Source organism: Oryctolagus cuniculus, chromosome 12, assembly GCF_051225735.1.
Source record: "Oryctolagus cuniculus isolate XC-2025 breed Fujian yellow rabbit chromosome 12, ASM5122573v1, whole genome shotgun sequence".
Classification (NCBI taxonomy): domain Eukaryota; kingdom Metazoa; phylum Chordata; class Mammalia; order Lagomorpha; family Leporidae; genus Oryctolagus; species Oryctolagus cuniculus.
In genome coordinates, this window is record NC_142878.1 from 57,272,374 (window position 1) to 57,286,775 (window position 14,402).

The following is a 14,402-nucleotide window of genomic DNA, read 5'->3' on the forward strand; positions in this document are numbered from 1 at the left end:
CCTGAGTGTCATATTCAGTAAATGGAGCCCAAATGAGCCAGTGTCTTCCTAAATTTCTCCACCTGCCCTGGCCCAATTTGGTGAGACTTTCTCACCCTTGCACTGTGCTTGTTCTTCTCTCCACTCATATCTAGAGTTGCTTGCTCTGTTCTTAGATCATTTCATAGGCTTTGACAACCCATACACTCTAAGTATGTAACTTAGTAACTTGTGTCCGTGCTTGGAGGGTGTTCTGAGATAAGCTTCTGGGGCTTATCTCAGACACCAGGGCCCTACCCAGCTTTTCAGGGCCTAGGACTCTGAAAATTATTAAGTGGATAGGGGCCTCTTTTGCTATCTTGAATGCCTCATTTCCGATTGAAACCTACACTCAGCCTGGAGATTAGTCAGTCGTAGAACACAAAGTAGAAATGAAGTGTTCATGGCTATGGTAACAAGTCAACCTTCAAGACCTCCGAAGTTCTATGGCTTGCACTGACACCTTCCATGCCTTGTCTTTGGGTTTTCCAGAATGCTCCAACCCCCATAGATGCCTGGATAATCAAACCCGGAAAAGCGTCTGTAAAACACAAAGGGTGGGAAGAGAATTCTAGGTTTACTCAGTTATTGATAAGCCTCATGGTAGTTTTGGAAACCTTAGATGAATTACTGTCACATGGAACAAGGGTCAAGACCCCCTGCCCCTTACCCAAAGTTAGTTCATGAAGCCTCCAATGTTGTAAATCTGTCCGAATGGGATTCCCCTGCTTTTGTGTTCCATTTACTTGAACCATTCTCCTTAGCAGTTCCCACCACAAACTGATCCTGTGATTTATTCTCAAGTCATGTTTCCTAATTAATACTTGCGAAAGTGGCAGTGGCTGAAAGTAGATACTATTAATGGGATGGTTAGGCATTGACAAGGCAATAGGGGATAGGTGGGGACATTAGGTCATATGAAGCATTTAGGTTGTACCAGTTGTACAAAATTGGACACTAAGCCTGGAATGCCAAACTTTTTTTAAAATTTTTTTAAAGCTTTATTTCTTTGAAAGGCACATTTATACAGAGAGAGGGAGAGATGGAGAAAGATAGAGATCTTCCATCTGCTGGTTCACTCCCCAAATGGCTGCAATGACTGGGACTGGTCCAAGCCAAAGCCAGGCACTTGGAACTCCATCTGGGTCTCCCACATGGGTGACAGGGGCCCAAGTATATGGGCCATCTTCTGCTGCATTCCCAAGTGTAGTAGCAGGGTGCTGGATTGAAATGAAACAGCCAAGACTTGAAACAGTGCTGTGATATGGGATGCTACTGTTGCAGTTGGTGGCTTAATCTGCTGCACCTCAAAGCTGGCCCCTAGAATGGCAAACTTTTTCTGTCAAGGACCAGATAGTATATACTGTAGGCTTTGTGGGTCCAAGAGATCTGTCACAACTACTCAAGTCAGCCATTATGGTGCAAAAGCAATCATAGACAATATATAAACAAATGAGTGTGGCTTTACCCTGATAAAAGTTCATTTGTGAACACTAGAATTTGAATTTTATATTATTTTTACATGTCATAAAATGTTACCCTTCTATTGATCCTTTCTTCAACTATTTTAAAAAAATGTAAAACACTGTCTTATATCACAGACCTTAGAAAGCTAGTGGCAAGCTGAATTTGGCCTGCAAGCAGAACTTGACAACCCCTGAGTCACTCTGCAGCCTCTATTCTCAGCTATAGGAATGGGTGACCCAGTGAAATGCATGCTTGGTGAGAGAGATCATGTGCTTCCATAGCTGGAAAGAGTCACCTTTTCCTTTTGGATCCTTTCTTCCTTTTTCCTTGTTTTTCAAGAATGATTGCCAGCACATAGAATAATAGTGGCCGATAAATTAGTAGGCAGCTTATTCCTATTTCTTTGCTGGTGGTGTTCAGAGAAAAGCATTTTTAAATTTGTGAATGGCTTCCTGGACATGTACAGCTAAGACTGATGGCAGCTAGGACTGTCATGTTGTACTGGGGAGGTGATGGACTTGGGCTCAGTGGCATGAAGAAGTAATGGCCCTAAGACCTTAGTGAATTTCACCTTTGCTCCCAGCCTCCTAAACTGGCTTGCATTTGTTTGATTTATGACAGAGTCTGATTTTCTGGCAACTTATTTGCCATAAAGTCCAAGTGAGTCTGCTGTAAGCATTTTTTGCAAGTCATTTCCCACAGAGGTGTTCTCTGCTGGGGACCACTCCTTCTAAGGAGAGCCGCTCTGGTTGTCTGTGAGCTGCTCCCTTGAAGGATGCCCCATACCTCTCTTGTTGCTTGGTGATGGTGGTGAGGTGAGGCAGACCTTACTATATTGGATTAGGCCTGATGCACACTTGTCTTGGCCTAGAATGAGGACACCATAGACAGCTTATTGGGTTGCTCCACCAGGATCCGTGGCTGTCTAGGAACTCCCACGAAGTAGGCTGTGTTAGTGTACTTCTCTGTAGTCTGATAGTGTTAGCATTCTCTTCTATGAATGAACAGAAGCTGAAGCATGAAATTATGAGTGGATGCAGTCCTGTGTGATAACCCCAGTCAAGGATTTGGGGATGATTAACAGTGGGCCCCATGGTATCATGACACCTGTGAGCTGAGTTGTAACCATGGATTGGTAACCCCAAACAGTATGAGGCACGGAGCTTCTGTCATATATACATAGTGAAGTTGTCCTTCCTGGGGAAGTCCGAATGCACAGGGGGAAAAGGGAGAAGATGCTTTATGTGTGTCACATATGGAGAGTATTTAGTCCTCTCTGTTATTAAAACTAAGAGTATAAATTTGGACTAGCCCAAAAGGAAATAAATCTGTAAATATTAATAAGTACCAAAGCCCAATGTTCAAAATCCTATGCTTAGGGATATGTAAGAGTTGCTGACCCTATCTTTATGTTTAGAGTGTAAGGTGCACTTGGTGTGGGGTCAAGGTATTTAACAGACACTTGCTTTCCATAGACTTTGTGGTAACTAATACTTCTTGTCCTTCACTAGATAAATGCGAAGGTTACAATGCTTTGCTGCAAGCCTTTGCATGGCTATTTTGGGGAAGAAAAATTTCCCCAAATATCTTCTCCAGTATTTTGAATCTTCACATTCTTCCAGGTATCCAAGCCAAAAAACCCATAAGTCATCCTAGACTCTTCTCAGTACCCCTTGGGAAATTATTTTCTCTGGGTCTTGCTAGCCTAGGAGCTTCCTCATCCACATTGTATTCACATTGCAGGCCCTCTTCTGTTACTTTTCAGAAGATTCTGGAGTAGTCTGATAGGACTCCCACTTGCGAATCTGTTGTTATATGCAATCAGCCAAGCTACTGCATGTTCTTTCAAAAATAAAAAGCTGAAAGTGTCACTTCTCTGTTTTCAAAAGCCTTCATTTGTTCAGATAAAGTTTAAAGTCCTTATTTTAGAACACAAAATCTCATTTTAGCATCTGACTTCTGCTCACCTCCCCCTACAGATACTATTCAACCTGTCTTGGCACGTGTCCTACCCAGAGCCCTAGTTGACTTGTCGTGTCACCAGGGCCCTGACTCCAGTGCCCTGCAGTGTCTTCCATAGCTCCTCTTAGGGATCCCATTGCCAATAGCACTTACCACACCCCAGAGTAATCACTGATTTATTTCCCAGGTCATCAGGAAGGAATTGTGTTAAGTTAAATGCTATTCCCAAGTCTTAGTGTGATGCCTGACACACTGAATGCCTCAAACACACTTGGAGGATTGAATGACAGTCTTGGTAACTGATGTGCTGCTCTGGCATTAATTTTCTGTGACATGATTCTGTCCCAAAGTAATGCATAATCCCTGAACTTCTCTCCCTCAGACTCTTCTCCATACAGAGGACGTTGGAACTCTGAGAGTCTTCCCAGTGTAATCCCTAATCCCAGTATGGCTTTCATGCTAGAAAACCTTGCAGTTCTATTTTATATATATATTTATTTATTTTATTGGTTAATATGAATTGATGAGTCTGCGATTTGGTCTCCTCCTATTGTTCCTAAGCCTCCTCTTCTGAGACTAGTTATAATTATTTGTCCAATATTTTCTCCTTTTCATCTGCATCCTTGTCAGTGAGGCATCCATCTGTATGTTCTCTCACATAGTCCCTGTACCTGCTCCACTCACTGTGTTCATTTCAAGTAGGAAGTGTGAGTACTCTGGGAATCTAGGTCGTACTTTGGGAATGGTGTCTTATGGCACATTTGGAAGGGGGAAATGCAAGGTCCTTCTTCAAGATAGCTTTTAGCATCTGAATAAATAAATCTTGTCAAGCGTTATCCCAGGATCCAACACAGCCAGTCCTAGGAGCTTTTACTGCTCAGATATTTGTGAAAACTGCTGATAGCACTAGTTCCAGTCATTGGAAGATTCCACTGTTTAACACTCTATTTATAAAGATGTAATTTAAACATAGACTGTGATGTTTTTCATGTTATCCTAATCCAGAATTCTTTTGGGGTCCTACTTTTATATTTCATCTTATGATTTTCATAATAATCCCAGTTGTAGAACCTTAAAACAAGAGTGTGTTTTCTTTAATGGTTATTCTTTGCTTCATCTTAATGTCATTTTTAAAATGGAGGAGATGAACTAGTTGTATGATAAGCAAGAAAAATAGTTCGTAATTAGAAGTAGTAATTAAAACCTAGCCTCAGCCAGCGCCGCGGCTCAATAGGCTAATCCTCTGCCTGCGGCGCCGGCACACCGGGTTCTAGTCCTGGTCTGGGGGTGCCGGATTCTGTCCTGGTTGCCCCTCTTCCAGGCCAGCTCTCTGCTATGGCCCGGGAGTACAGTGGAGGATGGCCCAAGTCCTTGGGCCCTGCACCCGCATGGGAGATCAGGAGAAGCACCTTGCTCCTGGCTTCGGATCAGCGCGATGCGCCAGCTGCAGCAGCCATTGCGGGGTAAACCAACGGCAAAGGAAGACCTTTCTCTCTGTCTCTCTCTCTCACTGTCCACTCTGCCTGTCAAAAAAAACCAAAACCAAAACAAAAACAAAAAAAAATACCTAGCCTCCTTAAAAGTAAAGAAGGCATGGAGTATAAGCTAAGAACATTTCTTTGGGAATAGAAAGAAGGAGGCTCTAAGTTTGCTCCTACGTAAATCCATTATTAGTGAGAAGTTGCAAAATTTCAAGGTAATGATTTTATAAGTTGATCAAGACTTCAGAAAATCAGTTAATCATCATTTCAGTTTCAAAATGAAATTAATGATAGTGCATTCTCTCCTTTTCTGAATGCTTGTCCAACTGTTTCCACTCAGTTTATACACTTTCCTCTGGTGGTTGGCTTGGAGAGTATGTAGCTCTTCCAGCTTAATTTTGCAAAGGATACCAGTGCCCAGCTACTCAGACAGTGAGCTACTGTGTGTAGGTCAATCCTCACCTTTAGCTTTTAAGATCTGTCTTGCCATATTTTTTTAAGAAACTTAAGGTTGTCTACTTAATGAGTGCCTACTTTGTTCCAAGTTCTGAGCTATGAACTGTGTCTATACGGGTAAGTTGATGTGAAAAAGTAAACAAATAGCTGGAGAATTTGATCATTATTGACAACTGTGTCATTCACTGGGCAGAAATAGTAGCTCAGTTTAGTGAGAGAAATTTGTTGTTGTTTTTAATCACTTGTCAGTAGACATTTTCCTGAAGTCTTTACTTTGCTGCTGGTTCTATGAGAGGTGTAAATAACACCTTTAGAGAATCCTGCATTATAAGAGAATATATTGTGAATTTTTTCTTAATTGCTAAAGACTAGTGCTTTGCATTTGGATTTCATCTTTTGTTTGTTCAGCAAGAGAGAGAGATAACTTAATATACTTGCATTTACTTTATGTCTGTAAAGCAATTTATACACAGTACATTTATTGGCCATCATAGGAACCCATAAAAACCTGGTGCTGTGGATGGGCATTTGATGTAGAGGTGAAACTACCACTGATATACCTTGATTCCATATTGGAGTGACTGGATTCCAGTCTTGGCTCTGTTCCCAATTCCAGCTTCCTGCTAATGCGTATCCTGAGAGGCAGCAGATGATGGCTCGAGTAGTTGGGTCCATTCTCTTCACATGAGAGGTCACTATTGAGTTCCTGGCTTTGGTCTGGTCCATTCCTGGTTGTAGCAAGTATTTGGGAAGTGAAGCAGTGGATGGGGCTCTATCTGTCTGTCTTTGTGTATATGTTTCTGCCTTTCAAATGAATAAATAAAAAATTTTAAGGTAATTTTTTAAAGAAGTAGCCCTGTTGTCAATAGAATATATATCCTTGGAGTTCTTTGAGTTACACTGATATCTTTTTGTCAAATGAACATTGTCATGGTGAATCTTTTTTCAGCTCTTTATTTTTCTTGTGATTATATGTAGAGGTAACGGATTCATTTTTATTTTTACAGATTTTTACATGAATTAGCGCAGATTCCTAATTTTGCTGAACGTGCCCAGTGCATAATCTTCCGATCTGTCTTTTCTGAGGGTATAACTTCCTTGCATCGAAAGGTAGAGATCATCACTCGAGCTTCTAAGGTATGTCTACTGCCTAATTTAAAAGATGGCTTTGCTCTTATTGGAAGTAAAGGAGAAAGTAAAGGACCAATTATCCTGCCCTTGTAGAAAACCTTTTGGAGATGGGGTTCTATGTTTTTCTAAGTATAAGTATCTGAACCAATTATGAGTGTGTATGAGTGGAAAAGAGAGAGTGAGAAAAGAAGATACTGAACAAGAGAGGGAGAAGGAAAGAAAAGGTGGTTTTACAGATTTCTTCTAAAAATTCCAAATACCTTCCAGTGGATGCACTACCTATAAAAGCCAACATAAATAGCATAGTTTGCTTTCTGTTTGACTCTCTGGATTGCAAAAGATGCATTTGATGATTTGATGATCTGAAAAATATGTCTACCCAATGAAATTAAGGATTCTAGAGATAATGAAATAAATATGTTGGCTTTACTATACCATTGTTCATTATGAAGTTAGATTCTAGCTCTTGGCTTTTTATTACACTGACCAGTTTTCATAAGAGCATGCTAGTCTTCTCCACAAATATTGTGGAGTAGTGCTTACTTGCCTATCTGGAGGGGACATTTGTTTTCCTCTAAAATTATACAAGATTTCAATAAGAAAGCAAAATACTGCAAAAATAATAATATGTATCCACTAGGAACACCTGGAAGCCAGGAGCAGATGTTTACCTATAGCTGAATTTTTTTATTTTATTTATTTATTTTTTTTTTTGACAGGCAGAGTGGACAGTGAGAGAGAGAGAGAAAGGTCTTTCTTTTGCCGTTGGTTCACCCTCCAATGGCCGCCGCAGCCGGCGCGCTGCGGCTGGCGCACCGCGCTGATCCGATGGCAGGAGCCAGGTGCTTCTCCTGGTCTCCCATGGGGTGCAGGGCCCAAGGACTTGGGCCATCCTCCACTGTACTCCCTGGCCACAGCAGAGGCTAGCTGAATTTTAAAATAAAGTCACGTAAGACTATAGAGAAAAAAATTTCAACTTGGAAATTTGCACTTGACACAACAAAGAAAATAAAGAGGAAAAGCACATAAAACAGACAGCTGAAGAAATTCCTAAGCAGCTTGATATTGTAAAAGTTAATAGACAATGCAACAAAAACTTAATAATCACAAATTTAATAAAATTAATAATTATAGTCCATGGCCTAAGAATGTATTATAGTTTCCCTTTGAGGATCACACACAGGGATAAGGAAGAACATGCTTACTATTATGTCTACTCTGCATTTAACTGGACAGTTTATATAGTTATATAACAGAGTCTCAAAAAGAATTAAATGCCTTTCTGCTCCAAAATTATTAAAGGTCAACCCTAACTGTATGAACTCCATTTTTCCAATTAAATACTTTAAAATAAGTATTAAAACTGGCTTAAATGGCAATATAAATACTGATATTTAATCCTCAATATTAAAACCAGGACTGTTCATAAAAGATTGAGTGAGTAGAAAATGATGACTGTTAATGTATTTTTTTTTACACTTATGGCTTAGTCAAATCTATTTTTCATTTCTGCAACTGTTAGTCCTGTTGGTAACAAGCCACTAGCCTATTGGGTACTCAGCAAATATTTGCTGTTGAATGAGCATGGGTCCATTTGGAGTTCAGCTCCATACTAATTAGTGTTTGCCGTCACAGGGCTTGCTGCACATGAAGAGCGTGAAGGATATTTTAGCTCTCATTCTGGCTTTTGGAAATTATATGAATGGAGGAAATAGAACTCGAGGTCAAGCAGATGGATATAGCTTAGAAATTCTGCCCAAACTCAAGGACGTCAAAAGTCGGGTACTTGTTTATTTTTCATGATGAGTTCCTATGATCTGTCATTATTTTGCTTCTTTACCTTTACTTTAAAAAACAAAATTCCAGATTGTCCATTCTTCATTACCCTCTCCCTAATAATTTATTTTATTTTAGACGTTTTTTCTTTCTTTGCTCTCTTGTAACTTTTGAATAAAGGTCAGGTTTCTATGCTGGACCTTATTTTCCATGCCACAATCCCCAGTCTTTGTTTGCTCTAAGGTATGTGATTAGATATTAGACTGGTTCTTCAATGGGAGTATAAATAGTCAGCATTATTAGCCATGTTAGCCACGCAATGGCTGGAGTCTGTTTGACCTTAGTGTTGGCAACTTGTAATTTACTGTTTTCTGATTGGCAGAGCAGTATTGAATCACCCATTGAACCAAGCATTTGAATTATTCTTTGGCTGTGACAATTGGGCTGGGGGTCCACTGTCAAACTCTCTGAGCCTGATTAGCATTTGGCTCCACACCCCTGCAGCGCTACCTCTTTGGAAACAACCAGCCCATATCTAGGCATCCCATGGGGAACAGGGGGGAGTTCAGGGAGGGGAAATACACAGGCAAATTAGAATTAGACCCCTGTGAACAACACACAAAGGCTGCCTTGTGGGAGGGCCTGCTCGCCCCTGGCCTCTCAGGGTCATAAAGTGGCTTGGTGTTCCTTTTAAACTAGCCCTGATTGTTTTTCACACCATTAAGAACACACATTTTTTTGAAAGGTAGAAAGGGAGGGATGGTTTTCTGTTCTAGTCCCTGGTTCCCTTTAGCTCAAGCCACCCCCCCTCTTGACTTTATGCCAGAAAATATTAGCAAACACTATGTTTGTTTGTTTGTTTAGCCATTATCTCTGCAGATTTAGGGATCATCTATTTGTTCCTCCCCCACTTCCTCCAATGCCCCCCCCCCCAACACACACACAAAGGCTAGGGTTTGCCATTTCTTTGCCTAGCTGTAATTTTTAAAAAAAATGAATGGGAGGAGAAGGAAAATCTTGCCAGTCTTAAACAGAATTAGGACCAGGTCTTATAAATTAGGAGAGTCACAGTCTGAAATTTCAGCTCTGACATTTCTGCCATAGTGGAGTCTTGTGTGCATAATTTTCATCTAAGCTTCTCTTTAAACCTAGGATAATGGGATTAATCTGGTGGACTACGTTGTGAAGTATTACCTGCGGTATTATGATCAGGTAAGAAATGCTAACATAATGCATTTCAACTTTTACATGTTATTTTCACTCAAAAATTGGATGATGGGTAGAAGAAAGGGGGATTTCAAGGCCAACATAAAATCTGAGAGCTTTCCCTGACTCCTTGGTTTACATGAGAACACTGAAGCCCAGGGAGTTTGGCTCACTCTTTTAAAGGGAAGCGCTATTCAGTGGCAGGAGTATACCACTTCTCAACCTACCTTGCAACACAGCTGCAGGGAGACCCTCAAACTGCCTCAGCACATTGTGACCCCATATGACAGTCTCTGTAAAATCTAGATTAATTCAGTAATTGGTTATAATTGAAACTAGACTCTGAGATGCAAAGCAAGATGTAGGAAATTTAGGCAGTAATACCTAGTATTTTGCCAGTAATGCAAGTGTGAACAAGTTGAAGACGTGGAATTTGAAAAACGCGTCTCCTCTGCTTAGATTATATTTGCAGTTAGAAATAAACATTTCTCTGAGAATTCACCTGAGCACAATTTTCTGTTTTATTCCTTCTTAAATTGAGAACAGGGAGTCCTAACTTTGAGAAGAAAGAGGGACTGTTACAAGTTGTTGAAAAACAGTCATCAATATGGATGGAAAAAGTGTCCAAAGAAAATGTTGTCAGAGCATGGAGGGAAGAAAATTCAAGATTCCAGGATCTTGTTTTCAAAAGGCTTACAATTTTATTCATCAGACAAGCTAAGCCCTGATGAGCTTCCTTCTGGGAGAGCTTATCAAACTATTCCCAGTAGATCTACATTTGGGTTCATCCTCCTCCTCCCTCCCTCCAAACTCCATCCTATTTCTAATGAAGATATTTTTTCATCTTTCAGGCAGAAAGACTTACACTGTTCTTCAGTTCACCTCTGTCATTCAACTGCATAGTTTCTACTTGCTGGCTCTGGCTGATTCAGGCTGGAGATTTTCAGTGGCTTCCCAGCTCATCTCCCGTCTGCAGGTGCTGATGCTCTGAACCATCACACACCTTCACATGTGGTTCTGATCATATCACTTTCTTTACTCAAAACGGAAATGATTCTCCGTTTTCAAGTGAATTAAGACTCTACTCAAGTTAATTCCATTTTCTATCAACCAGACTTTTATTACTGTCTCTCTACACATATCTTGTGATCCAACTCAAGACCTGAGGTTTTCCAAACACACCCACCCTGTGCCTCCTCACTAATGTGTTTTCTTCTGATGTTCTCCCTAACTGGAACTATCTTAGTTTTCTAAAACTTTCCTTTTTTTTTTAGACTTTAATATGCTCTGCAAATAATGAATTTAATGATCTTTTAAGAAAAAGCTCCCACTGGTATTATCAATATATGTGCTATAAACTTATCCAAAAAAGTACCAACCCCTTGTGAAGAGATTTACATAATTTTATGGAGAGCCATAAGAAAAATGACTTAAAAGTATAGAGTGAGGCAAAAAAAATTGTTTAAAAAGATGAGCAGGGGTCAGTACTATAGGACAGCATATTAACCCACTGCCTGTGACACTGGTATCCCTTATGAGCACCAGTTCAAGTCCTGGCTTCTCTGCTTCCAATCTAGTTTCCTGCTAATGCTCCTGGGAAAGCAGCAGAAGATTGCCCAAGTGCTTGGGGCCCTTGCCACCCACATGGGAGACCTGGGTAAAGTTCCAGGATCTTGACTTTGGCCTGGCCCAGCCCTGGATGTTGTAGGCATTTGGGGAGCAAACCAGCAGATGGAAGATAGATTCTCTCTTTCTCTCTCTCTCTCTCTCTCCCCTTCCCTCCCTCCTTCCCTTCTTCCTCCCTCCCTCCTTCCCTCTCTTCTCTCTCTGTCATCAGTCTTTCAAACAAACAAATAAATCTTAAAAAAAAAAAAGAAAAGATGAGCATGGATGGGTATTTGACTACCACCCGACTCCAGCTTCTTGCTAAAATAGACCCTGGGAGGCAGTGGTGATGGCTCAAGTCTTTGGGTTCCTGCCACTCATGTAGGATTGAATTACTTTTAAAAAAAATTATATAAGGTATACAAATTTCATGTATACAGACTGAGAAACAGTGATACTTCCCACCCTATCCTCCCTCCCTCCCAGCTCCCAACCTTCCTCCTCCTTCCTCACCTAATCCCTCTTAATTTTTACAATGATCTATTTTCAGTTTACTTTATACTCATAAGATTAACACTACACTAAGTGAAGAGTTCAACCAATAGTAAGAAGAAAAAGAAAAAGAAACTGTTCAGGACTGTAAACAATCATCCTAGCTGAAAATGTTGATTTCACTCCTATACATTACATTTTGAGCACTCTTAGTTACCACAGATCAGAGAAAACATATGTAGTTGTCTTTTTGGGACTGGCTTATTTCACTAACTATAATGGTTTCCAGTTGCATCCATTTTGTTGCATAAGATAGGATTTCATTCTTTTTTTTATAGCTGAGTAGTATTCCAAATTGTATATATACCATGTTTTTTTATCCAGATATCAGTTGATGAATATCTAGCTTCATTCCATATCTTAGCTATTGTAAATTGAGCTGCAATAAACAAGGGGTACAACTCTTTCATATGTTGATTTCAGTAAATTCCCAGTACCAGGATGGCTGGGTCATATCCTATATCTGTTTTCAGCTTTCTGAGGTATCTCCATACTGTCTTCCACAATGGCTGCGTCAGTTTATATTCACACCAAAAGTGGATTAGGGTACCTTTCCCCTCACATCCTCGCCAGCATTTACTGTTTGTTTATTTCTGTTTGAGAGCATTCTTTTTTTTTATTATTTTTTAAAATGTTTTTGAGAGTGGACAGTAAGAGAGAGAGACAGAGAGAAAGGTCTTCCTTTTGCCGTTGGTTCACCCTCCAATGGCCGTCGCGGCCAGCGTGCTGCAGCCAGCGCATCGCCCTGATCCAAAGCCAGGAGCCAGGTGCTTCTCCTGGTCTCCCATGCAGGTGCAGGGCCCAAGCACTTGGGCCATCCTCCACTGCACTCCCGGGCCATAGCAGAGAGCTGGACTGGAAGAGGGGCAACTGGCACAGAATCCGGAGCCCTGACGGGGACTAGAATCTGGTGTGCCGGCGCCGCAGGCGGAGGATTAGCCTATTGAGCCACAGCGCCAGCCTGTATGAGAGCATTCTAATTAGGATGAGGTAAAACCTCATTGTGATTTTGATTTGCATTTCCCTGATGGCTAATGATCCTGAACATTTTTTCATGTGTCTGTTGGCCATTTGAATTTCCTCTTTTGAAAAATGCCTGTTCAAGTCTTTCACCCTTTTCTTAACTGGATTGTGTTTTGTTGTTGTTGAGTTTCTTGAGCTCTTTATAGATTCTGGATATCAATCCTTTATCAGTTTCTTAGTTTGCAAATATTTTCTTCCATTCTGTCAGTTTTCTCTTTATTTTCCTGAGTGTTTCTTTTGCAGTGCAGAAGCTTCTCAGCTTGATATAATCCCATTTGTCTATTTTGACTTTGATTGCTTGTGCTTCTGGGGTCTTTTCCAAGAAGTCTTTGCCTCTGCCAATGTCTTGCAGAGTTTCTCCAATGTTCTCCTCTAGTAATTAGATGGTATCAGGACATAGATTTAGATTCCTGATCCATTTTGAGTTGATTCTTGTATAAGCTATAAGGTAGAGGTCATGTTTTATAATTCTCCATGCAGAGCTCCAATTTTCCCAGCACCATTTGTGGTGAAGGGACTGTCATTGCTCCAGGGATTGATTTTAGCTCTTTTGTCAAAGATTAATTGGTTGTAGATATGTGGATTAATTTCTGAAGTTTCTATTCTGTCCTGTTGATCTTCATGTCTATTATACCCATTTTTGTGCCATTATGAGACTGTTTTGATTAAAACTGACCTGTAGTATGTTGAAATCTGGTGTTGTGATGCCTCTGGCTTTATTTTCGTTGTCTAAGATTGTTTTAGCTATTTGGGGTCTCTTGTATTTCCATATGAATTTCAGCATCATTTTCTCTAGATTTGAGAAAAATGTCATTGGTATTTTGATTGGGATTGCATTGAATCTGTAAATTCCTTTTGATAGTATGGACATTTTGATGATATTAATTCTTCCAATCAATGAACATGGGAGATTTTTCCATTTTTTATGTCTTCTGTTTCTTTCTTTAATGTTTTGTAATTTTCATCATAGAGGTATTTACCCCCTTGGTTAAATGTATTCAAATTTTTGTAGGATTGAATTTGTTGTAGGATTGAATTCCAATTTCAACCTCTGTCCAGCCTTAGTTATTGTGGTCATTTGGGGATGTTTGCCCCTGCCCCCTTTCTCAAGTTAATTATTTAATTATTTTTAAAGGACAAAAATTGGCAAATGACTTGAATAAACATTTCTCCAAAGCCAAAGGAGTCATACAAATAGGCAATAAGTAAATGAAGAAATGCTGAACAGCACTAGTCATTAGGTACATACAGTTCAAAATCACAGATATTCCCTCATCTACATTAGATTGGCCCTTATAAAATTAACAAATGTTAACAAGGATGTGGAGAAATTAGAACTCTAATCACTGTTGGGAATGTAAAATGGTTTAACCACTATGGAAAACAGTATGAGTGTTTCTCAAAAAAGTAAAAATAGAACTATCTTATGATCAAGGAATCCTTCTTTTAGGTATTATTCAAAAGAATTGAAACCCAATCTCAAAAGAGATACTAGCACTCCAACATTCCTTGCATCACACAGTTTTCTGGGCAAGCACATAGCATCTTTATGTGAATGCTTTTTTACAAAAGTATCCTCTGTAGGATACATAGCTTTGTGAGTGGAGGGCAGGCTAGATAAGACTGCTTTTGATCTAGAGACCTTAAACAGAGATCAACTCAGTTTAAACCTGATGAACTATATATGATAGTCCCAAGAAAAGTTTGCTCAACTTAACATTATTA

The 14,402-nt window shown here is 40.0% G+C and overlaps 1 protein-coding gene across 7 annotated transcripts in view; it reads left to right on the forward strand.

Annotated features, from left to right (window-relative positions):
* Window positions 1-14,402, forward strand: part of FMN1 (formin 1) — a 481,759-nt gene that overhangs the window by 307,443 nt on the left and 159,914 nt on the right. For all 7 annotated transcript variants that reach the window (XM_089309385.1, XM_051822097.3, XM_070053344.2 and 4 more), the window contains 3 exons: window positions 6,392-6,521; window positions 8,151-8,297; window positions 9,444-9,503. In XM_089309385.1, coding sequence (XP_089165511.1) covers window positions 6,392-6,521; window positions 8,151-8,297; window positions 9,444-9,503 — 337 coding nt within the window. The remainder of the gene's footprint in view (window positions 1-6,391; window positions 6,522-8,150; window positions 8,298-9,443; window positions 9,504-14,402) is intronic.